This window comes from Rattus rattus, chromosome 2 (assembly GCF_011064425.1).
Source record: "Rattus rattus isolate New Zealand chromosome 2, Rrattus_CSIRO_v1, whole genome shotgun sequence".
Lineage (NCBI taxonomy): Eukaryota > Metazoa > Chordata > Mammalia > Rodentia > Muridae > Rattus > Rattus rattus.
Genome location: NC_046155.1, coordinates 59340112 through 59363132, shown reverse-complemented (window position 1 = coordinate 59363132; position 23021 = coordinate 59340112). Strand labels below are relative to the sequence as shown.

Here is a 23021-nt window from a genome sequence, read left to right as displayed (position 1 = left end):
TTTCAGAGATCTCACTCTCTGTTCTGGCCTCCACAGGTGCCATCCATGCATGTTGTGCACACACACACAGGCAGGCAAACTTTCATACACACAAATTAAAAAAAAAAAAACCTTGGGGTTGGGGATTTGGCCCAGTGGTACAGCGCTTGCCTAGGAAGCGCAAGGCCCGGGGTTCGGCCCCCAGAAACAAAAAAAAAAAAAAAAAAAAAAAAAAAAAAAAAAAAAAACACCTTATAAAGGACAAGAGATAAAGGAATAATCAAGAAAGCTAAAGAGGAACAAGGCATTGGACCCACAGCAGAAGTGGAGAGAATAATCCAATTCAGAGTAGAAGCATTTCTTGCACAATGACAGAAAAGAATGGTTGTGGAAGCCAGCAGCTTGAATGACGTAATTAATCATGTTAGGAGAGAGAAAGCAGTACAACCCAGAAGAGACATGGCTGGTCACTGGTATCCCTACTGGGGATGGTGATGGTGAGGGAGGGAGGGGAGAAACCTTTCTTTAGCAACACTCGGGTCAATACGAATCAACTCTGCCAGGCTCTGCTAGAGGACGTCGTGAACCAAGTTTAAATGATGTCTGGGACATCCAGGAATGACATCCACTTCTGACCTCAGGCACACACACAAAGTTAAAGTTCTAGGTGCATAATTCAGGCTTCCCTCTTAGAAGAGAGAGTGTGAAGCCAGGGAACAGATAAACTAAATGCATCCCATCTACAAATGGTTCCTGTCGGTGTCTATGAAATATAGACTTTGATTTAACTTTTAGATGCCATGACAATACAAAGTTCAAAGCCACAAACTGAGGATCAGTTAACTAGAAGAACTGTAAAAATGGCTCCCGTGTGACACAGCGTGGCACTCAGAGACGCCATCTTGAGGCAGCATGTGGAAGCCTCTGTTCATCACTTACCTGTGAAGCTGTTCCTGTAACTGCTGTGCGGCCTTCACCTTGTCCCATACATTCTGGATCTCGGCTTTCTGCCGGTTGATGATTTCCCGGTACTTTGACAGCTCATCTTCGGTTCTTAGACGTTCATCTTCCAGACACTTCGTCTGTGAAATGACCACAGTCAAGCTCAAGCACACACATGAATAACCTCAACAGGGCGGACACATCGGTAACCTGAGGCAACAGCTGCAGTAGAGCCGCTGTGAAGAAGACAGGAAGCTGCTTGGTTTCACCAACTTCCTGTCTCCTTACCTGAGCAAGAACAACTTCCCACCCTGCAATGGACACCTGAGGGAGAACAGGGCAGACAGAGTACTCACTGGGTACTGTGCTGTGGTTTCAACTCACTGTGCCTGCGAAAACCCTACTTCTAGGTAAATGACTGACATGTGGGGACAGCGAGGGGATTACTCTGACCACAGATCATAACCACAGAATTCACTAACATTGTTAGAAATTACTATTAAATATAGCCAGAAGCAGTGTTTTCAGTCTTAAAGGGAGTTTTATGCCAACATAAGGGTGGGTGCTGTGAGGTCCACACATCCTGCCAACTGCTCTGCTGTCTTCAGCTCCAAAGCGCAGGTATAAGGTACAGACACTGACGTGTGCCGCGGACAGGGACGCATGGCAAGCACTTCCAGTGACTAATATCCTTCAGCTCAACAAGAGTCAGCCAGCGCATGGCTAAGAAAATGCTATTCTGTTCCTAAGTTCCTTTATTTTGAAAGATTTCTAATTATTGCTTGTGAACACCTTAAGCAGCAGAGTAAGCTCAGAGTGGCCGTCCCCTGGAGTTAGGACCCAGCAGAGTAAGCTCAGAGTGGCCGTCCCCTGGAGTTAGGACCCAGCAGAGTAAGCTCAGAGTGGCCGTCCCCTGGAGTTAGGACCGGGCAGCTGCTTTTACCTTTGTTCTCAGTGTGCGTAGCTCATCCATGCCCTCCTTAAACGTCCTCTTCAGATCTTCTAGCTCCTTTATCTTGGCATGATGCATCTGGAAGAGACACAAACCCTCAGAGCACAGCCCGGGAGCCTGTTTTTCCTTAGGTGTGGACGGCACACGTGCTCCACTCCTCCTCCTGCATCACAGCCCAGCCGATCACCGTTTATTGTGGAGTGCGGCATGAGGAGGAACTAAAGGCCTCACCTCCAGCTGGTCGGATTTCTCTTGCATTTGTTTTTCAAGTTCTCCTTTTGTGACTCTGAGCTTTGCATCAAGCTCATTGGACTTAATTTCTTCGGATTCCTAATGGAAAACAATGAAAAGTTTACTTTGAAACCAAACAAAGCTTTGCCCTCAAGTTTACTAAAAACTGAAACTGGGGAAAGCACTGAAGGACTTTAACTGTTAACTGGTCAGAAACAGAACAGTGAACTCTGAGCGTACAACGTAGTCCAGTGTTTTCTACTGCTTTTTGATGGGAAAGTCTCTGATACGTGTGCATACGTGTGTATGTGTGATGCGTGCTGCTGACCATCAGGCTTTATTGTCAGGACTAAGAGTGGTATAGGTCCCGGGCCAGGGTTATATTATCTTGGTGTTTAGAGGTAAATACTCAGTTTTGGTATCTGATATTTGAAAATGTACAAAATATAAAGGTCCATGTCTCTTAAAAAACAACAACAAAAAAGTCATGTGGTGTGCATGATGTGCACACCTGTGTGCCATGGAGGCCAGAGGTAACACCAAGCCTCTTCGCTCTCCACTTTATTTTTGAGACAGGAGATCATATAACCTGAACTGATTGACGCTGGCCAGTGAGCTGCATGGAGCCCCTGCCACACCTCTCTTCACCCTGACAATGCTGAGGTTAGGGTTCACATGGCCACACTCAGCTTTGTCTGAGGTGCTCAGGTCCTCAAGCTTGCTCCGCCACCTCCCCACCTTGAATTGCCAGTGCTTTAACCCAGGAACTAACCTGCATTTTAACTAACTGCTTAAGAAATGCATGTTCACTTCCAACTTGGCAGATCTGGAAGGCGTATGGAAACAGAGTTCTGATAGCTGATCTATGTCACAGGATGCATACCTGATATGTCTTTATCATATCCTGACAGTTCTGCCGGATCTGCTCAGCTTCTTCCTTTGCCTGGGTTAGTTTTGTTGTAGTTTCTTTGAGTTTATCCTTGGTCTCCTGCAGTGACGGGACAGACACAACATCGGCCACAGTAAGATGGAGGACAGTGAGAACAAAGAAGTTCCTCGCTTGTGGGGGCTCAGTAACACTCATGGGGAGGTGAATCCTTGTGGGCAGGCTTTGAGGTTTCAAAGCTCACCCTTCCTGATACCCAAGGACACAAGTGTACTCTCAGTCCTTTCCAGCACATGTCTGTCTGCACTCTGCCAGGCTTCCCACCATGACAACTGTGGACTAAACCTCTGATGCAGTCCCCGATTAAACGTTCTCCTTTGTGAGAACTGCTGTGGTCGTAGTGTCTCTTCACAGCAATGGAGACCTAACTAAGATACTGCTGTAGCACTAGACTGGGGACTGAGCAGAAGCCTAACAGTCTGCTTGTTTCTGACAGGGAAAATGGCTAACAGTGAGACTGACCAACTTTAAGTTAATCAACAGTCTTCCCCAGAGTCCTCTAAATGACTACAGCGATAAGAAAAGCAGAGTCTTCCAATGGTTCTTTGCACACCCCAGAGAATCTCTGGTAGTGGCTGATATCCATTTGTAGCTCCCTTCTGATTGAACGATGCTATTAACATGACCTCTGTTTGGAGACTGCTGAAATGGCAATTCTTCATACAGGACTTTTAGGAATTACCCTCATCGAAACCCGCTGCTTTTTTCTTTCATTCTAATTTTTTCTCACCTGTTCTAGTCCTGACTGCCCAGCTCTTCAAATGTCCCTTGGCCCCGAATCCCACTGAAAACATCCACACTTTCTTTTGTATATTCTATCTTCCTTACTCCTTGCTTGCTTCCTGCTCTCCCCCAGATCTCTCCCCCCAGCTTCTTGACTGCAGATACAATATGATCAAGGCCCTCAAACTGGTGGTCCTGCCTTTCCTGCTATAATGCAGGGCCATGGGTCAAAAAGACCCTCCTTCCTTTTTGGCACAGCAATGCGAAAAGTAATGACTGACTCCTGCTGCCACGTGGAGACCCAGGCGCCAGCCTCTGCTCTGCTGCCCGGTAGAGGTCTCTGCTCTGGGTAGCTCAGTGTCCCACTCCCTCTACGTCTCTCTTTGTTCTTAGACTTGCACAGCTTAGCCTTTCTCTCTTCAACACCTGCCCTGCACTAGGCTTCACACACTACTTCATATGCCATTTTAACAATGAACATCACATAATTAAGCACCTATCTACCTTGAGGTACTGGTCTTTGATAGTCAGTGGCCAGTATCACTTAAAATATAATAACGCAATAACCTGAATCTTCGACTAGGTAATCTTAGACAACTGTGGTTCTGCATCCTCACGACTGTAGCTAAGACACAAATGACATGGTTCTAGTCTGCTCCAACGCCCTAAATCCAGCAAGCGAGATTCCTGTGTGCCAGATAACACTGAACTCTGAATAAATGAAAACACAATCCCACTGTGTCAGGTTAAGGATGCTTACTGCATAGCTTCTGCCTACCAGCTGAGCACTTGCAGACACTGCTCCTTTCTATGAAGTCTTGAATGCCAGTGTGCACATGTGCTGAGCTCACAGGGTGACCTCAGCCGTCAGTCCACACCTTCTACCTTGTTGCAGATGCAAGCACCAGACTGGCCAGCCTACAAGCTTCTGGAGATTCTCCTGTATAAGCCCCCATCTCAACACACACACATAACACACACGCACACATGCACGTACGTAAGACACACACAAGTGCCCCTGTTTGGACATGGATTTTGGAAGTTTGCCCTCAGGTTCTCATTTGCACAACAAGCACCCTGACCCACTGAAGCATCTCTGCAGCCTTTCTAGGCACTGTTCTACCCTCGAAGGAAAGAGCGGTGGAAGCAAACACAAATCTCTACTCTCGAGAAGCTGACAGCGCTGCTCGAGGTAAACAAACAAACCAAGCACACAAGTAAAGGCATGGACGCGTATGACGTTAGGGACAGATGCTGAGGAACAGAAATGAAGCGACAACCAAGCATGGGAGAGCAGGCAGAAAGGGCTAAGCAGCTTCAGTGTGCACAGGCTTGAAAAGTGCAAGATGAGAGAGAGCTGGATATGCTGAGCGAGAGACAAGGTTGAACCCAAGCCTTTTGTCCTGAAAGTAAGACTGGGTTGTCATTTATCCAGATAGGGAGGTGGTGGAGGAAGAACACTTTATTAGCTTATCTTAAGCTGCTGTAAATTATTGAAGACGTCAGGTATAGAGTTGAACACAGGCGTCTCATGTTACACTAGGTGTCAGGTATAAAGGACATCAGTATCTCATGGTCTACTAAGTTATCTATTTGGGAATTACTTGCATGAAGTTTGTTACTGCTAATTTGTTGTTGTTTGTTTTGAGAAAGAGCTTTATGCAGCCTAGGCTAGCCTCAAACTTGCTATGAGGCTCAGGTAACCTTGAACACTATCTAAGTGCTGGGGTCATATGGAAATCGAATCCAGGCTTCATGCATTCTCAACTCTTATCAACTGAGATATAATTCCAGTCTGTCTCCAACTATTTAACTCAATAATTTTGTCTTCTGCAGTATTTCATCTTCTGTTAATTCTGCACAATACCTTTTGCAATAAGAACACTGTATCCTTATTAATTTTAGATACATTCCATGTCTCCTCTATCTGAGTCAAACCTGTCTTTATGTCTGTAGAGATTCTATACTGAGTCACTCCTTTGTTTTATAAACTGCATTTTCCTACTTCTTTGCACACTGGTAATTTTTCATTGGATGCTAAACACGATGAAATGCATTCTTAAGCAAAGTTTTCAAAATCATTTAAATATTTATATAATTCATTTAGCACATAATTTACTGCACTCTGGCCGGTATTAACAGTGAGTCCTGTGTGAGCTCCAGAGGTTGGGCTCTATTCCTTTTGTACTTCTGGAATGCTGCCCTCCTCTTCTCCGTACTTTGAACTGTACATCCTCAATCCAGGAAGACTGCTAGGTTTAGTGTTGTTCCTCATCGAGTGCTGCAGCCAGAACCCAGCACTGATCTGTTTTGTTTCGCTTCACTTAGAGATCACTATTCTACACTGTCTTTGTCTCAAGTCTGAAAACCTTCACGTATTTTTACTGTTTTTCCCCTTTGTGTGTACATGCGGTTTTGTTTTATTTTCAATTTCTGTATTTTTGAGGGGGTGCTAGTCTAGGGTGGAAGGATATGACTGGATCAGACAGACAGCAGCTTACTAAGTGGCTGAAGTGGCAGCGCTGCCATCAGGTCGGCTCTAAATCCTAGCTAAGGAAGCTGACGAGCCATGTGTGACCGAGGGCTGCAAACTGCGGGTGGCACTAGCAGGAGCCACCGTGACTGTAGGACGCACAGGCCCAGGCTTCAGGCAACTGAGCAGAACAACACATGCAACACGGATCACACTCAGGCTCTAGTGCTCTAGTGTGTGCCAGGCAGCAGAAACGACTGAGTGCTCTGCTCCGAATTTAAAGCAATTCAGGCCGTTAGAAATTATTCTTTATGGGTTTCAATTTTTATTTCCTCACTGTGTAACTCTGAGTATAGAGAACTCTGAGAAGCTGAGGTGGGATGCCCCACTGCTTTCTGGGAGTTCTTTGTAGTTCCTCACCCAGTGATGGATCTTGAGTACCGGAAGCAGACCATGCTGCTGACCTACCTTTGACCACTCAACACAGACTACCTACAGTTCCCTGACACCAACATACAAACATCCAAAGGCAACTGACAACAACCTAACTGACTCGGGAACCACTCTCTCAGAAGGCATCCTGGAACTATGTTTCACACTGTATCATTAAGCCCATTTTAGAAACCCTAGAAAGTGACACACTAGTCCATAGCACCACCCTTCTATTTGGGTCACATTCAAGTTGATTTTTACCATCCATCTCTCATCTGCTAACTTATTTCTCCAAAACCAGCTCTATCCCGGTTTAAATTATGCTATCTGTTATCAAACGTCATCATTTTTGGTGGTGACTAGCATTTAAAGGCTGAGCCGTCTCCCCAGCCTTGGACATCGCAAGTGCACTTCATGATATTAATTAAGAGAAGACGGCATCTGCAGCAAGCAGTCCAGCAGGTGATTGCGGTGACTGACCAGCATGCCAGAGAGCCCTGGTTCAACATCTAACACGGGTATCATGTACATACACAATTTTTGTTAGCATAGTAGCAAGTTTATAAAAACAGATAAGTTATTAATATTAATTACATTTAAATATGAACAAGCATTTTCTAATTATGGGAATCAACATAATTGACACTTTAATTTTTTCACTTTAATTCCAATAGCACATATTAAATATTTTTCCTTCCCTTGAATTTTAAGTATTCCACAATAAGCTGTGGATTATAAACTTAACATTCTAAGCCGCACCAGAAGTCTTTCTGATGCTGATGCAGACTACGCTGCAGGAGCCCGCCTCACTGGCAGCCGACTTGCTCTTATCCTCACCGCTACCCGACAGCACAGCCACACTCACCTTGTGTGAGTCCACTTCAGCTTTTAACTTGTTTTGCGCCCACTTTACTTTAATGATGTGAGAGTTCATCTCCTCCTTTAATTTCTCAGTTTCTCTGGCGAGTCTGGTTGTTTCGCCTTCCTAAAAAGATATCGTCATTTTTCACTTAAATAATCAACTGTGCACCTTGTCTGTCCCCTGTGCAGTAACACAACCATTCCAGAGCAGGTCTACAACGTCCCAGAGACCATAAAGCTGACTTAAGGCTCAAGTAATAAGAGAGTAATAAAGTCCCAAATCAAATCAATAGGCAGGAAGATAATTATTACTTAGACTAGCCAGTGGGTACAGTGCAAGACAAACACACCCTGATTCTGCATAACTGAGGGCAGTAAGGTGCTGAACTGGTCTGCTACAATCCCTGAGGACAGTAACAGCATTTCTACACAGGTAACAGCAAGTGCTCTCAAGAGCTCCCGCTTCAGTCAGCCAGCCTTCCAGGGCCACTCTAGAAGAAATGTTTTTCATAAGACAAATACCAACTGTACTTTCTGGTGAACTGTGCTGCACTATGGCCTGGAATCCCGCTCAGGAGAGGAGACGCTACCCAGCCTGTACAAAGCCCTACATCCAATCTCTCATATTGCAGGGGGAATATGTATTACATAAAAAACCAAAATAGGCTCTAGCCAAATTATACTTCTGATGTAAAGCTACTCACAACTGACACCGATGAGGATCTATCTTAGCAAAACATAATTTTTACACACACAAACTAATTTTTCCAGTAGACTCTAAAAGAAAGTTTTAAAAAAGGATTAAGACAATGTAACTAATAACACTTGCCAATACTTCCCTTTCCCCCAGCAAACCTCTCTAGCCGCAGGGAGGACTGACACACCCAAAGCCACCTGAGTAAGCTAGTGAGAGCTCATCCTGTCTGAATGCTTAAGTTCTACACCACTGTGGGACTAAGGAAAAGCAAAGGCGTGACCTTCAAATCAGGCACAGTTATACCTTCGATTCATAGAGTTGCTGCAGCCGCCCTTTCTCCTGAGACAGCTGCTTAATTTTGTTAGTGTTTTTCTCCAATTCCTTACTTGCATCTCTAAGTTTCCTCTCAAGGGTTTCTTTTTCCTTTCGAAGGTCTAGAGCCTCCTTCTCGCCTCTCACATACTTCATTACCATCGCCTCCTTTTCCTGGCGGGCCTCGTCACATTTCTTATTGGCCTTGGAAAGAAAACATTACCTAGCATTAATGAAAACATATTTTCAAATGCAAACACAAACAAACGAATACTACTCCCTGGGTGTTAGGATTTATCTTGTGCTGTACTCCAGCCCTTCCTTACTCTTTACTTCGCTTGCTGTGGTTTCTATGAAACACCCTCCCTTCTCTATATCTGCTTTCTTGCAGGTTTCTGTGCCATTCTAGGCCCCAGGAAGAGGATCATGGTCCATGTTGACAAACTCCTTTAACCTCACACTTGTAAGGGTCAGCTGTCAGAATCAGTAGGCAGAAGCTTGGAAGAGTGAATCCTGGCTTCCGGGTCACCAGGGGTCTCTCTCTAGCAGAGAGTCCTACTCTTGGACTTCTAGAACTATCATAGATGTTTCTTTTTTGTAACAGTATCTAGACTCAAGTATTTTGTTGTAGCAACACAAAAGGGGCTGGTAAAAACTCGTACACATTCATGAGTCACTAGTACATGTATATGTGATGTCACAAAATGTCAGCTATGAAATAAGATATAAAGAAACTGGAGACACAGGTGAAGAGATGACTCATTTCTTAATTATTCCTTAATTTAACTTTTTTTTTTTTTTGTAGAATTAGGATATACTTAAACTTATGTACTGCTGCCTTAGCATTGTTTTTATAGAGATTTCTTTTTAGTTTATGTGTATGTGTCTGTCGGGAGCACATGCAATGCCAATGCTCTTAAAGCCACAAGAGGGCATCAGAGCCCTGGCACTGGAGTGACAGGTGGTTGGGAGTCTTGTGAACTTCTGGGAGATCAATGAGCATCTTCACAGTTGAGTCATTCTTCCAGCCCTCAACTTCCTTTAAAAGCTTTTATATAAATGCCAGCGATGCCATCACCCAACTGTTAGAGTCTAATAAACAAGAAGCACCAAGTTATCAAATTAATAGTGACAGGAAATACCTGGTCCATCCGCTGGGCCATCTCTTTATGGATTTGCTGAATGGCATTTTTAGCTGTGACATCCTGTGCTACCAGCTGATCTTTGGAAGCTTTAACTTCTTTATTCAGCTCCTCTATTCTTAATTCTAACTGTAAAAAGAATGATTCCCAGGTTATATTTTATAGCTGCCCCAGAAAGACCAATGATACTTTGATTAATACACACAATGCAAGACTGTAAGATACAGACAATTCTCCTCAGGTTCCTCACAAGCTTTTTACCCTTTTAAGTTTCGCTTACGTGTGCTAGACCTAAAGCACACAAAAATCACAGTCATCTACTGCATATGACAGCTCGGTCTTTTTCCAAATATGTAAAAGAGCAATAAATACATAGGGAAACACAAGAAAATGAAAACTTGGTTTAACCTATTCTCCTCCACAGCTGTTTGATGTTTTCATTAGCAGCTTTCTAGATGGGCTGCCGGCCCAAGACTGCGTCCCTACTGTCTCACAGCACACAAAGGAGGAAAGGCCCAAGATACACTTCTCAGAACACATCAGTGCTGAGCTCTGCCACATAAGGACAGGACACGTATGCCCTGTCCACAGAAGGAAAGCAGCTCAGAAAAAGCAAGAGCAGTTTTTGCTTTGTTACCAACCTAAGCACTTACCTGTGCCTCCATGCAGAAAAGACACCATTAGAAAGTAAGTGCAGATGCCCTGACATGACCTTCACAGTGAACTCACCAAACCCTGGGAAGAAGCCATGCTAAAACCACAAGTGAGAAAGTGTCCCAAAGCCAGACAGAAAGTTGAGGTGTTTCTATTAACTACTTCTTCCCTTAATTAGTTAAAAACTTAAATCAAGCCTTTTCATTATTTGGGCAGAAAATGTGCTATATTTGGGACAGTTAAGCAGATCATAATTTATATGACATAATTTAGAATCATTCCAACAATTTAAACATGAAGCGGAGTCCTGCAGTTGAAATCTTTTCTTTACTACATGCTTTGGGTTTTTCAGGAGTTTATAAATTTAAGTATGGTTTTGGAAGCCTTTTGTAATTTTTTACCTGTTTAATTGTGTTCATATGCTGCTTCTCTGTTTCTGTCCTTTTTTTCAGTTCTTCTCTTAAATTGTCTTTTTCTGAACAAATGTTTAAGATAAGTTCCTGATGATTCTTATTTTCTTTAATTAACCTAAATATAAAAGGGAAATAAGATACGAAATATTATCTATCTACAGATTAGATGTAGACACCTGTGATCAATACTCTCAAGTAATCTTAGAATAAAGTACCAGACTGGATAAGAACCTCCCACACCTAACGATGCCTTCTCTGAGCATGTCCTCACCCTCGAGTAACTGAGTGTGTTTGAGGGTAAACTGCCTCTAAGCCTGTCGGTCACTAGAACAGAAGCAAGTAGATGAGAGGGAGGGTAAGAGTAGCCAGATTCGTTACAAGCCTAGGTACTTACACTCTGTTGATTTATACACCAGATTAAAAATTCTCTGGTCAATTAGTCGCATTAGGCAGGTACCTTATCACTGTGCCACACCTATAGCTTTAACTTGTTTCTTTGGTATTCTTTGGTATTGTTATTCTCAGAAGGTTTGTACACATTCCACACAGACAACTGTTCTTAAGAGTTTAGTGTAAGTTGGGCCACTAAACGATACTTCTGATATATGAGATAACAGAATAAAGAGTGGAGTGATCCAGAAAGTAGACAGAGGAGATTGGATCAAAAGGATACAAACTTCTAAGTTTGGACAAATTTGGGGGAATTTAATGCACAGCACAGTGGTGATCGGGCTATGAACAGGCTGGGGTGTAGCAGCGTACATACCTAGCATGTTTAAGCTCCTCTAGACAAAACAAGGATAAAAGAAAGGAAGAGGATAAAAAAAAAGAAGAAAGGGGGGGTGAGGCAAAGAATGAAGGAAAGGGAAGAAGGGGAGAGCGGGGTATAGAGCAAAACAGACGCAGAGGAGGGAGGGGAGAGATGGTATTTTGAACAGGAAACTTGCAGGGCGTATCTTAAGGGTTATGACTAACTATATGAGAGGATAAATACTGGCTTGATTGTAGAATCATTTCACAATGACAATATATACAACTGTGCCAGGAAAAAAGCAAACAAAACTCAGCAAATGGGAATGAATATAAAACCAGACATCTGGGAAAAGATGCATTTATAAAATTTTCAATAAAAGGAACTGAAACTTAGTGTTCTTCAGAAAAAATTAAATGGAAGTAAAAGTTAAGAAAAACATCTAGTTGCTTACCTGAATCAACAAGTGTTTTATTTGAAATTAAAAGTACTATATATAAAACAAAAGATCAATGCAGGTTACAATAAACACTTATATGACACCTTCATATCCACAAGAGTAGTGCCAAGCATTGAGTCAATGACAGCACTGACTCAGAGCTGACTCCGCAAGTTCCAGGCTGCTGCTGACTCCCTCCTACTCTACGGCCTGCTGCTCCCTCTGCCGAGTGGACAAAGAGCTGGCTTGTTTTCACTCCGAATACTTTTTAGTTAAATCCAACAACTTGCAGCCAGATGATTTCCGGTAACAACTGATAAAACTTTTGAAGTCAAAGTCAGAAGCTCAGCTTTGTAGCTATTTGCATCTGACCTGGAACAAGTTTCTTAGTGTGCCTCAGGTACCTCACATACTTCAGGATCAGTGAGAGAAGTAAATGTTGCAATAAGATCCCATGAGTTAACATGTGCCAGTCACATAATTAATAGCATATGGGATTATTAAATGCATGCATCTTAAAGTGCTGTATAAACTGTTAGGATCTAAGGAAAGTAGATAAGGGCTTCAGAAATAATCACTGTGTGTGGGTGGGTGGGGGTGATCAGAGTAAGTCCGGACTGCAGGGGAGTGAAGAAGTCACCCCAAGCCTAGAAGGGCCGGAAGCACAGACGTCTGAGAGCTGAAGGCAGTGTACTAGGGAGTCAGCAGGATTCATTCCCAGTTAGGATCGAAGGGAGCAGAGGTGCTCTTGAGAAGGCACTGGACTTTCACAGGCGTGTGATCCCCAGAACCCATACAAAGGTAGACAGGGGAACTGTCTCTCCAAAGCTCCCTCTGACTTGTACATGTGCATACCCCCTCATATCATAGCAGTCTTTTTTTTTTCCTAGAAAATTTAAATTTAAAAAAGCTTAAATTTAAAGTAAAAAATAGAAAATGAATACCAACAGACTGAAGTTCACTGGGGAAAGCAACAAAGACTGAGCCACTTTGGGGCATCCGTGCAGTTAACAGACTAGGGAGGAGAACAAGTGAGGAAAGGCGGCTGCCTATCACACAGCACGTGGAGGTGGTCTGATCCTATCACCCTCTCCTGGCCCTGGGCCTCCCTTTTCTACTCTCACACTTCATTAATTAAAATGAAAAGAGAAGGAACAACATAGTTTAAAAGTGTGTAACTTAGTGAGAGATACTGTGTATTATCTTAACAGATTGTAACAGGGGACCCAAACTTATGTATCACTTTACAATAAAAATATTAGAACCAATCCTATTAGAAACAGGTGGAAGGAACTCAAACTCATCGGAACACTCTACAAATAGATGTTTAAAAGCAGAATGTGCTCTACTAACCCCTCTGTTCTCTAAATTGTAAGCTGTTGAACTTAAATTTCATGACTTCTAATTTTCCTTTGAATTTACTTTGACATACCTTGTTTCAAAAATGAAAAACATGAATGGCTCCCTAATGAACCTACACTAGTTACTACTGTTTTACGATGGTAAGCCACAGCACGGAAGCTGCTCAGTTATCTGGAGAAGCAGACCAACTCTGAATGGCTGCATTCTGAAACCATGGCAGACAGCAGAGTCCTCCTGGGAGCTGGCCCGCAGAGGGGGACGGCGCCCACAGCTGTACTTACTGTTGAATAGTGAGTTCCTGCTGCAGGTACCTGCTGTGCACGCACTTCTCGAACAGGGCTAAGGCGTGCTCGCCCTTGTTCACTCCATTGGGTACTTGGTGCTCCTCTGCCAACTCAGCAGATAAGAGCTCAGATTCTATTTCTCCCAACAAATCGTCCGATGCTGAAACAGTCTTTATCTTTGAAATGAGTTTCCTGGTGCAGTCTGTATCATAGAGGCTTGCTGAGGAGGTCTTTGGATTACCAGCTTCTGTGGGTGTGGATGACTTTAGCTCTGCCAGTCTCTGTGTTACCATGTGTCCTGGCTCACTGGTGTGGGACACTGGTTTTGCAAAGTTTCCGCCAGGACAGTCATCCATTTGTTCAGAATGTTCTGGGCATGTGTCTGTTTCAGCACAAGAATTCTCACCACTACCACCGTCTGGAATATGGCCTTCCTGCACATCATCTTCCTGTACTTCATTCTGACTACACTGTTCATTAGTCTGACATAAAATTCTGTCAGGGTTCAATGACAGTAGTTCAGATCCCGTTTCTAATCTGCTGCTTTCATCACCAGAAACTGAGATGCATGAGTCGTCCTTCAACTCGGATGTTGTCCCAGTGGTTGCATCAGAAGAAATGGAGGCTATGTGTTCTGTCTCTGACATGCTGACTGCTACCAATTCACTTTGCATTTCTTCAAATCTGCTCCTGACCTTCATTTACATCTAAGAAATCAAATTTAAAAAAAATTACACTACGACCCTTCACACTTTTGCACACACTCTATGACATGCCCATGAAGCGTCCCATGCATAATTCCTCTACTAAGGGCCTCCCGTACAGAAGATAGAGAACAGCCTACCCAGAGTAGACACAACCAGTGGGGCCACCACAGTCTCCCTCTTTGCTGTCAGGGCCAGCTGGCCTCACAGTTAAGGGCAGAACATGTGATGGGAAATCAGAAAGGAGAATGGCCCCTGTTCTGAGGGTGCGCTCTACTGAAGCCCTTTAAGGAGATGGGCAAAAGGACAGCAGAGAAAGCATAAGGTAGCAGTCTCAGAGCAAGAGGACACGTCAGTGAGTGATGACAAAGCCCACCGAGAAATAAACTTAGAAAAGAGACCTGCTTGAGCGTAGACCGAGTTGGGGCTGACCTGTGACAGGAGCAGCTTTCCCCTGACAGGGACCTGGGAAGTTCCCCAACGTATTTCTAAGTAAGCATTCTCTTCAGTGTAATCAAACAGAGCCTTAGCTACTGTCGAGGTCAGTAAGAACAACATTTTATGTGACTAGGTAAGAATACCTTTTTATATTAATTACAAAGGTTCTTCCTCTATCTTCTTTATGGAAAATTAGTCAACTTCAAATTATTCCCTGACATACAGAATACAAAATCTCCTACCAGGAGCTGGAGAGATGGTACAGCAGTTAAGAGTACATACTGTTCTAATGAAAGACTCAAGTTCAGCTCCCAGCACCCTTGTTGGGTGGTTCACAGTAGCCTGTGCTTATAGTTCCAGAGGAACCAATGCCCTCTTTTGGCCTCCTCTGGAACTGGTCTCATACGCACAACCCTAACTCTGACATACACACAGAATTAAAAATAAAATTTAATAAAAAAAAAAAAAATTCTAGTCAGGCAGTGGTAGTCCACACCTTTGATGGCAATACTCAGGAGGCAGAGGCAGAGGCAGGTGGATCTCTGAGTTCAAGGCCAGCTTGATCTACAGAGAGAGTTCCAGGATGGTCAGAGCTGCACAGAGAAACCCTGTCTTGAAAACAAAAAGCAGAGTGGTTTCATGAAAGAGCACCTGTGGCTCTGGCCAAGCTTCAGGGGTGCAGGCAGATGAGTTCTCAGAGATGGGGTGAGACTGCAACTGGGCAGATGAGCGGCATCAATGAAAGAATTGTTATGACGTATATGCACGGGAAAAAAGATTACATTTTACAACTGGAAAACACAAGCTCACTTCAAGCTTTGAGGAAGGTGACGGTCAGGGTATACTGAAACAGAAGAGACGACTGGCTGCATGGAAGAGACGACTAGCTGCATGGACCCCTCAGCACTGAGGAGGAGGGAGTTTGTCAAGGTGAATTACAGTAAGTCTAGGGCTTGTAAAACATTTTACAGTATGAATCCCAGTGCCTACTGAGTTCTCAAATACTTGCTGACCTAAAATCTGCATAAGATAAATAAGGCTAGTGCTTAAAGAACGTTATTATAGGACGGTAGAAAGGAGTCAACTTTAAGGAAAAAAAAGGTCATCTTGTCTGTCATACATGCTGTTCCTTTGGACCACCTGTGGAGACAATGGTTACTACAGACACAGAACTCAGGCTCCAATCACTTAATTATGTATTACCTACCTCCAAGTGACACAAATCAACACCACCATGCTGTATATGCTTCATAAGCAAGCTGGTATTGATATTAAAGACTTTAGACCAGACAAATAAATGCATCAAACACTTGAAAATCTGAGTAATTTATTCCAAAATCTTGGAATAAAAAGATGAATCTCAGACAGGTACACTAGCCTCAAAGCAACCTACAAACTAGCTCAAAGTAATTTTCTTTAAAAATATAACATGTGATATGATATACAAAAAACAGCTCACTCAAACTGACTCTTTTTAAAGATACCACACGTAATATGATATACAGTAAACACAGATATACTATGCTGCTGTTAAGGTTAAAATCTTACAAGTGGAAACCTGCAGTGGCTTTAAACATCATGGCTAGCTGATGCTCTACCAAATGAAGCTGAACTCACAGCAGACGAATACACACTGGTACAGATAAGGAATGCCTTCAGAAGAGAACAGAAGACAAAGGCATTGTGACTCTCCAGCATTCCGTTAAGTAAAAAGAAATTTAATCAACAACTTTAAGAGTCTTATTTGTGTGCCATGACTTGTCAACAGAAAAACACGTCCTTTCACTCAGCTTCCTCGGACCCCAGGGCTCACTCTCACCTCTTTCTCCCTTCACAGCAGTTGCCCAGTTAGCTGAGCTGAGCAGTAACTCAGAGCTGATGCCTGGATGAGAGTTTCCAGCCCTGCACCCTGAGTTACAGACATGGAACTATAATACACCTGTGCTATATTGTGGTCTGCCTGAAAATAGCTGATCTCAGTGGAGCTTTCTCCAAAGTCTTCAACTCATGCTGGCTAACCCTCAACCCTGCCTCTAATGATGTGCCTGAGTGCCCCATTCACAGCTTAGTCCCTTTGCTTTCGTAACCTCTTAAACAACTGTTCTCTTGCTTTCCGACACTATCCCTCCCTGTCACCCAGCCTTGGCCTCATCTCACACCTGGAATAAATACTTAGCTTCTTGATCTCACGCAATTCTCTTTTGGTAATCTCAAATCAAAGGGCAAAGTAGTTAACAGAAGGGCAGATTGTTTGTTACAGTCCTAGGGGTGGGGACAGGGTTGTAAGGCAAGTGACAAATCACTGGATTCAGAAGTGATGAAGTATATAGGACCAGGAACTCCCTGTAAAGTAAGCCTTCCACCGTAAGAGGGCAAGTGTGCAGGGTAGGACGCTTCGACACTGTTGCTATGCATTCCACACACTTAGCTCCCCTTCAGTCATCAAACGGCCAGCTGAAGTCCTGCACCCAGACTGGCCTCTCCCTTCTTTAAAGTTTCAGGTAATGAAATCCTGTCTTCACGCTACAGAGGCTAGCCAGAGAAAAAGAGACAAGGCTGTCTCTCTTGGGAGGAAGAGTAGGCAGACACTGTTACATCAAGCAGCTAAGGGCTAAGAGCTTCAAGTTTTCTTCAGGGAGATCTAGGCTCTCCCTCCCTCCTACACACGCACACAGAGAGAGAGAGGATTTTTGCTGTTATTTAATGAAATCCCTGGGATTCCTGAGTGAGACAGTTATGTAAGTCTCCACATTCATAGAACACTGCTGCTCTCCTGCAATGTCTTGCTCCACCAAGTACACTCACTGTACAGGGGCCAAGTGCACAGACTTAACCCTGTTTTTCCAGTCTACTGGAAGGAAAGGAAGAGTATGGGTGAGGACTTCATTTTACTGCCACACTTTCTCCAAACCATCCCTATTACAAGCATGAGGGCAGTCTGTCACTGGAAAGCACTCCTAACCTCACTGAGCAGACCCAGCCTTTCCCCACCCTTCTGAGGAGGCAAGTCACCTGTTCTTAACAAGGAAATTTACTCAGAACTGAAACTTCTTTAACATCAGACAATAACGGCAATAACCAGATAGACCTAACTATGAAATGATCTGGGGTGGACAGCATTTAGTGGGCAGGCTGTAAGGAGACAGTTAGTGTACAGACAGCACAGAACAGCAAATGTATTGTACATTCTACAGCACCTTCAGCAAGGTAACAAAGAAACCAAACAAAACAAGCTCTTTACCCAAGCTTAGAGTTTGTTTTGTGTATCTAATCAATTAAAGAAGATACTTAAAAGCCAAATAATTTACAGAGTGTCTCTCGCTATGCCCTGACCTGTGGAAAGGTCAGTGTACAAACTGGCATCTGAGAACCAGTAAGGCTGCACAGTTGTTTGTTGGTGCCCCAGTGAATACTGACTGGAGACCAGAGGAAGAATGTCACGGAGGAACTGTGCTGCATATGTAGCAAGGGCAACACCCAGGAGTATGTAAGAACTGCAGACAGAAACCAACCGACCTCATGAGAAGCTCATCCGTTCACCATTAACTAGGGACGAGAGTCAGCTGAGTCCCCTCCAGGCATCCCCGGTTAGCGGCGCTGATGCACAGCAATTTGGATACTGTCCAAGTATTGGGTTTTTTTTAAAGAAGGAATGCTATTATGAAATTTATGGAGGATTAGACAGCCTACTACAAGTAGGCTACAAAAGGGGAAAACAGTAACCTAGGGAAGGGCTGCAAGTCCGTTTTGAGTGCTGGTACAGGCCAACTTCACAGTCACAGAGACACACTGAAGTATGCTTATTGATTACTACATGCACTGCTACTCTGATTTTGCAATAACTTATTTATGAGGAAAAGATTTACTAACACGGAATTCCTCTCAATCACTTTCTGTCCCTGTATAGCAAGCCCTTCCTTCTGTCTCTAACACAGTAGCACAGGCCTGACTCACACACACATCAGGCCTGCAGCACAACAGCTATAGGTAATCAGCAAAAAGGCGTCATGCCAACATTATTCCAATGCCTCTTTCATTCCGTAGTGAACGCTCCTATTGCTACAAAGTTATTCCACACAGAACTACTTAACTGAAAACACAACAGCTTTCAGTACTATTTCCAGTTTCCCATAATTAGACTATAAGAACAAAACCCATAATTAGACTATAAGAACAACACTATAAATAGAAATAAATTCAATCTACAGACAATTGGTGACAGGTCATCAAATAAGCAGCATGCAAAGGAACCAGCTCAAAAGTAAAGTCCAAAGTGTTCACTGCCAGATATCCATGGGGCAGCTCTTCCGCACCGACACTGTTGTAGGTGTTGGGAACATGGTGCGAAATAAAACAGGCACCCTTAGGGGCAGACCTAGTAATACTGAGCCTGTTAAATCTTTGCTGCTGTGAAATGCTGAGACTACAAGTGAGAATCCTTCCCAATGCAGCATTAGAAAGCAACAGCATTTCAAGATAACAGCTTGCTTTAAATCCAGTTGAATAATCTTAGTTCCGATACTTTTTATAATTTTTAAATTATGCAACACTCCATCCCCCGATAATTCTAGCTGTATACTTACTTCTCAAGTTAATATGCATTAACATACGCAACCTAGACCTGGGAGATCATTTCTTCAATAAAATGGCTTCCTGTCCTTTGTAAGAAAATATAAATACTTTAAGACAGTTTTGCATATTTCCCCAAAACAGTTTGAAAGTTAACACAACTAAAATAACTTACTTTTCCTATTAGTCTAGCAAAATTCTGGTATGGCATTTCAAGTCAAAAGTAAAAAATTAAAAAGCATCTAATCATCTTCTCATAATCCCTAAATAGTAAATTTTGACACACTTTGCTAGACTAAGCTTTTAAATTAAAATAACGAAGTAGTGAAAGCCAAGAGCACCTGTGTAAGGTGCATCAGTCCTGTTTCCCTGATGCAAAGAACTGACCCTGCAGTTTCCTAGAAGGTGAATTTACGTGGATCAATTTTACTTTTAGGAAATGGTTGTTTCAAAGATTTCTAGAATTCGTTCTCCAAGAAGGAAGACTGGAGCTTCAGCAGGCAAACACCTGAGTTTCCTCAGCTCTCTATTCCTTACACAGAGCCAACAACAGGCTGGCTTCTGTCTTCTGGGGCCTTTCCTACTTAACTTCAACGAGGTGCTGGACAGCTGACGCATCTTGCAGCAGTAACACTCTCACCTTTGTAAAGGGCAAACAGGCAACCATAGTTTGGGTACTTTGACTCTAAAATGGTCTTTAAAATATTAAGGCATAAAATTAATATAGAAATCTAACTTGAAGCTACTTGTACATTAGCTGCAATGAAGTCTAAGAAAGTGTAAGTATTTTTAACTGTTCTTAAGGGAAAAAAAAAAATCTGAAAACTGGGGTGGAGAGATGGCTCAGCGGTTAAGAACACTGACTGATCTTCCACAAGTCCTGAGTTCAATTCCCATATGTAATGGGATCTGATGCCCTCTTCTGATGAGTCTGAAGAGAGTGACAGTCTATTGACATATAAAATAAATCTTAAAACAAAAATCTGAAAACCAAATATAAGAAAAATGGTCTCAATTAAATAGAATTTCTTTATTTACTTAAAGATTTAGACTTCTGCCTGAATTTGGTTAATTTGGTAAGATTTGGTGTATTAAAAACAACAATTATTTAGCACTTACTACCTTACCCTACAATGGATCAGCTTAAGCTTTGAGAAGTACACTCATGATTGTAGCATTAGCCTAGGGCTTGTTTGGGCTCTTGGTGTCCACTGCCCCTTTACCCAATAGTTTACTCTTAGGGCAAACAAACTCTCTGTTAAGCAAGATCAAATAAGTTTGAAATGGTGTAAGATTACAGTAGCATCTAAACTGTAGGTCTAAATTATCTATCCTATTGCTGCTTCTAAAATAAATAATAAAAACTGAATATTATAAGTGAAGTGAAATTCATGAGCAAAATCAAAATTTGACCTTAGATGTTTAAAGACAAAAATTATAAGAAAAACCTTAGTTTTATTAATGAAAAAAACCAACCAATCAGAATTTGAAGTTAACTATTCTTTCTTTACCTGAGTTGAACAACTTTTGTATGCCAGAGTAGAATGCTAATACCTTTCAAATGGAGAAGAGCTTTCTCAGTAGGGCTGCTTGTGCTTCCAACCATCACTGGTTGAGTGTTCTGTTTATTACAGTCACCACATAGCTATAAACGGGCTTTCAGGGTTGGGGATTTAGCTCAGTGGTAGAGCGCTTGCCTAGGAAGCGCAAGGCCCTGGGTTCGGTCCCCAGCTCCGAAAAAAAAAAAAAAAACGGGCTTTCAGAACTGAACGTGCTAAGCCAGCAGCATGCCGCACTGCACAGCATCAATGGAGAACTCTTTGGATCCCATGTGAAGGAACTAAAGGTTTATGAGTGGTTCCTCTTCTACCACACAGCCTTTCAGTCTGCAAAAAAATCAGACTCAGAAATGTCAACCCTACCCCATGGAACCTGTTCTTAAAACAAACAAACACCTTAAGTTTTTATTATTTTGAATTAGAAAAAGCCTTTAAAAAATTAAACACAGTCCATGCATCTTCCAGTAGTCTTCCAAAATTGTATTTACTTATATGTTACGAAGGAGAAGGCATGGGTGTAACAGAACAAGATTACGGCCTTCCCAAAATCTTCCCTGAACAAGTAAAGACCAAAAAGGAACAATAAAAGAAGTAGGCCAACCATTTCTGTTGTTTCATTTGTGTAACCATTAATTAACAAAAGGCTGAAAAGTGTCTGTACTCGGTGTACTTCATACATACGATAGCAGTTTCAATATCACTTGTTTCCGGGTCCTTAATCTCCCTCACAATATCTACACCACAAATACAAAGGTGTAGTTATAGTTGGAAAGACCACATCCACACTAATAAACCTGACACTTAACAGACTGATTTTCCTTTGGGTAGCTACACGTGCACCTCTGAAACGCTGCCATACTGATTTGTTTCACATTTTCCTCAGACAAGCATCCTGTGTATCACTTCAGAAGAAAAGTCTGAGCATCAAAGGAATATGACACAGGGTCTGATAAATCTGGTTCGATGTCATATTTTTACTATACTCTTTTTCTGACTCTAACAAACGGAAGCCACAGGACTCAAGCTCAGGTGTTTTGGGAACAAACCCGAGTCTCTTCTCTAAATAAAAATCAAGATGTGGATATTTAACAAGTTACAAATTGTTAGCAGCTGAGCCATCCGTACCTCGGCTGTTTCCCTGGGATTGCTACTTTGAGAATACGTAGAAGGGGAGAAATAAATCCGAATTGACTGCCCTACCAAGATTCAAGAAATACATTGGTATCTTTGGAAAAGCCAGACGCTGCTAACCGCATCCCCGGAGATCCCGCGCAGGTGCAGCGGGGGAGCGGCCGCGCTCCAGGCACAGCCCCCGAGGGCTCCGCCAGCACCGTCACGTCCACGCGTGGAGTCGCATACCTCTCGGAGCTAGCACCCCGTCACGTCCACGCGCGCAGACCGGCGCCCGCCGAGCCCCCGGCGCCCGTCCCGGACGCCCCTCGGCTACTCACCGTCCGTCGCTCCGTCCCGGGCCGCACCCTAGCGAGGCCGATGGGGCTCCGGCTCCGGAGCCGGCGAATCCATGGCGGCGTCTAGCCGACGCGGAGTGGGTGAGGAAGTCACTCGCGGAGACCACAGCCGATTCCTGGCTCTCAGCCGAGGTTTACCCCTAAAACCCCCGCGGAGCTGACACATCAACAAAGATGGCGGCGACGCCGAAGCCGGCGCGGCTACAGCTGAGAGGGCGGGGCTCCTTGAGGGAGCCAATCAGTGCGACGCAGACCGCGTGACGCTAAGTACCTGGAGGTGGGCTTGGTTTCGAGGCACCGCCTCCGGCCCGGGCGGTTTCTAGAGGCCCCGCCCAGGATCTCGGCGCCACCTCTACTCCCAAGGAGGCTGTAGCAGGCTGACTTACTGGCCCTTGTCCAGTTGGGTCGCTCTTTCCCTTTCCCGCCCCAAGCCTGTGCTTTCTGTCGGTAGGAAGTTGCTATATCTTTCTTCCTCACCCTTTGGCCGGTCATCTAATGAGTCAGTCAGTGGCATAAAGTAATAAAAGAAAACTTGAGATTATGGCTTCCCCGTTCTGATGGTGCAAACTTTGCACTGGCCATGGGGTGAGCCAAGTCCAGAGGAGCGGCTGATGTGAGCATTCAAGCATTCATCCCTGGTAGAGCTCTGCAGGGTTTCCGTAATATCCTTGCCCTGAAGTCTGCAAGTG

General features: G+C 43.5%; 1 protein-coding gene across 1 annotated transcript in view; it reads right to left on the bottom strand.

Annotated features, from left to right (window-relative positions):
- Positions 1-20967, bottom strand: part of Ccdc186 (coiled-coil domain containing 186) — a 30410-nt gene extending 9443 nt beyond the window's left edge. Inside the window, exons 1-10 of the mRNA XM_032892259.1 lie at positions 20859-20967; positions 13591-14300; positions 10746-10872; positions 9691-9819; positions 8540-8752; positions 7544-7663; positions 2988-3092; positions 2105-2203; positions 1865-1951; positions 919-1061 (exon numbers count right to left, since the gene is read on the bottom strand). Of these exons, the coding sequence (XP_032748150.1) occupies positions 919-1061; positions 1865-1951; positions 2105-2203; positions 2988-3092; positions 7544-7663; positions 8540-8752; positions 9691-9819; positions 10746-10872; positions 13591-14294 (1727 nt within the window). The 5' untranslated portion in view covers positions 14295-14300; positions 20859-20967. The remainder of the gene's footprint in view (positions 1-918; positions 1062-1864; positions 1952-2104; positions 2204-2987; positions 3093-7543; positions 7664-8539; positions 8753-9690; positions 9820-10745; positions 10873-13590; positions 14301-20858) is intronic.
- Between the last annotated feature and the right edge of the window lie 2054 nt (positions 20968-23021).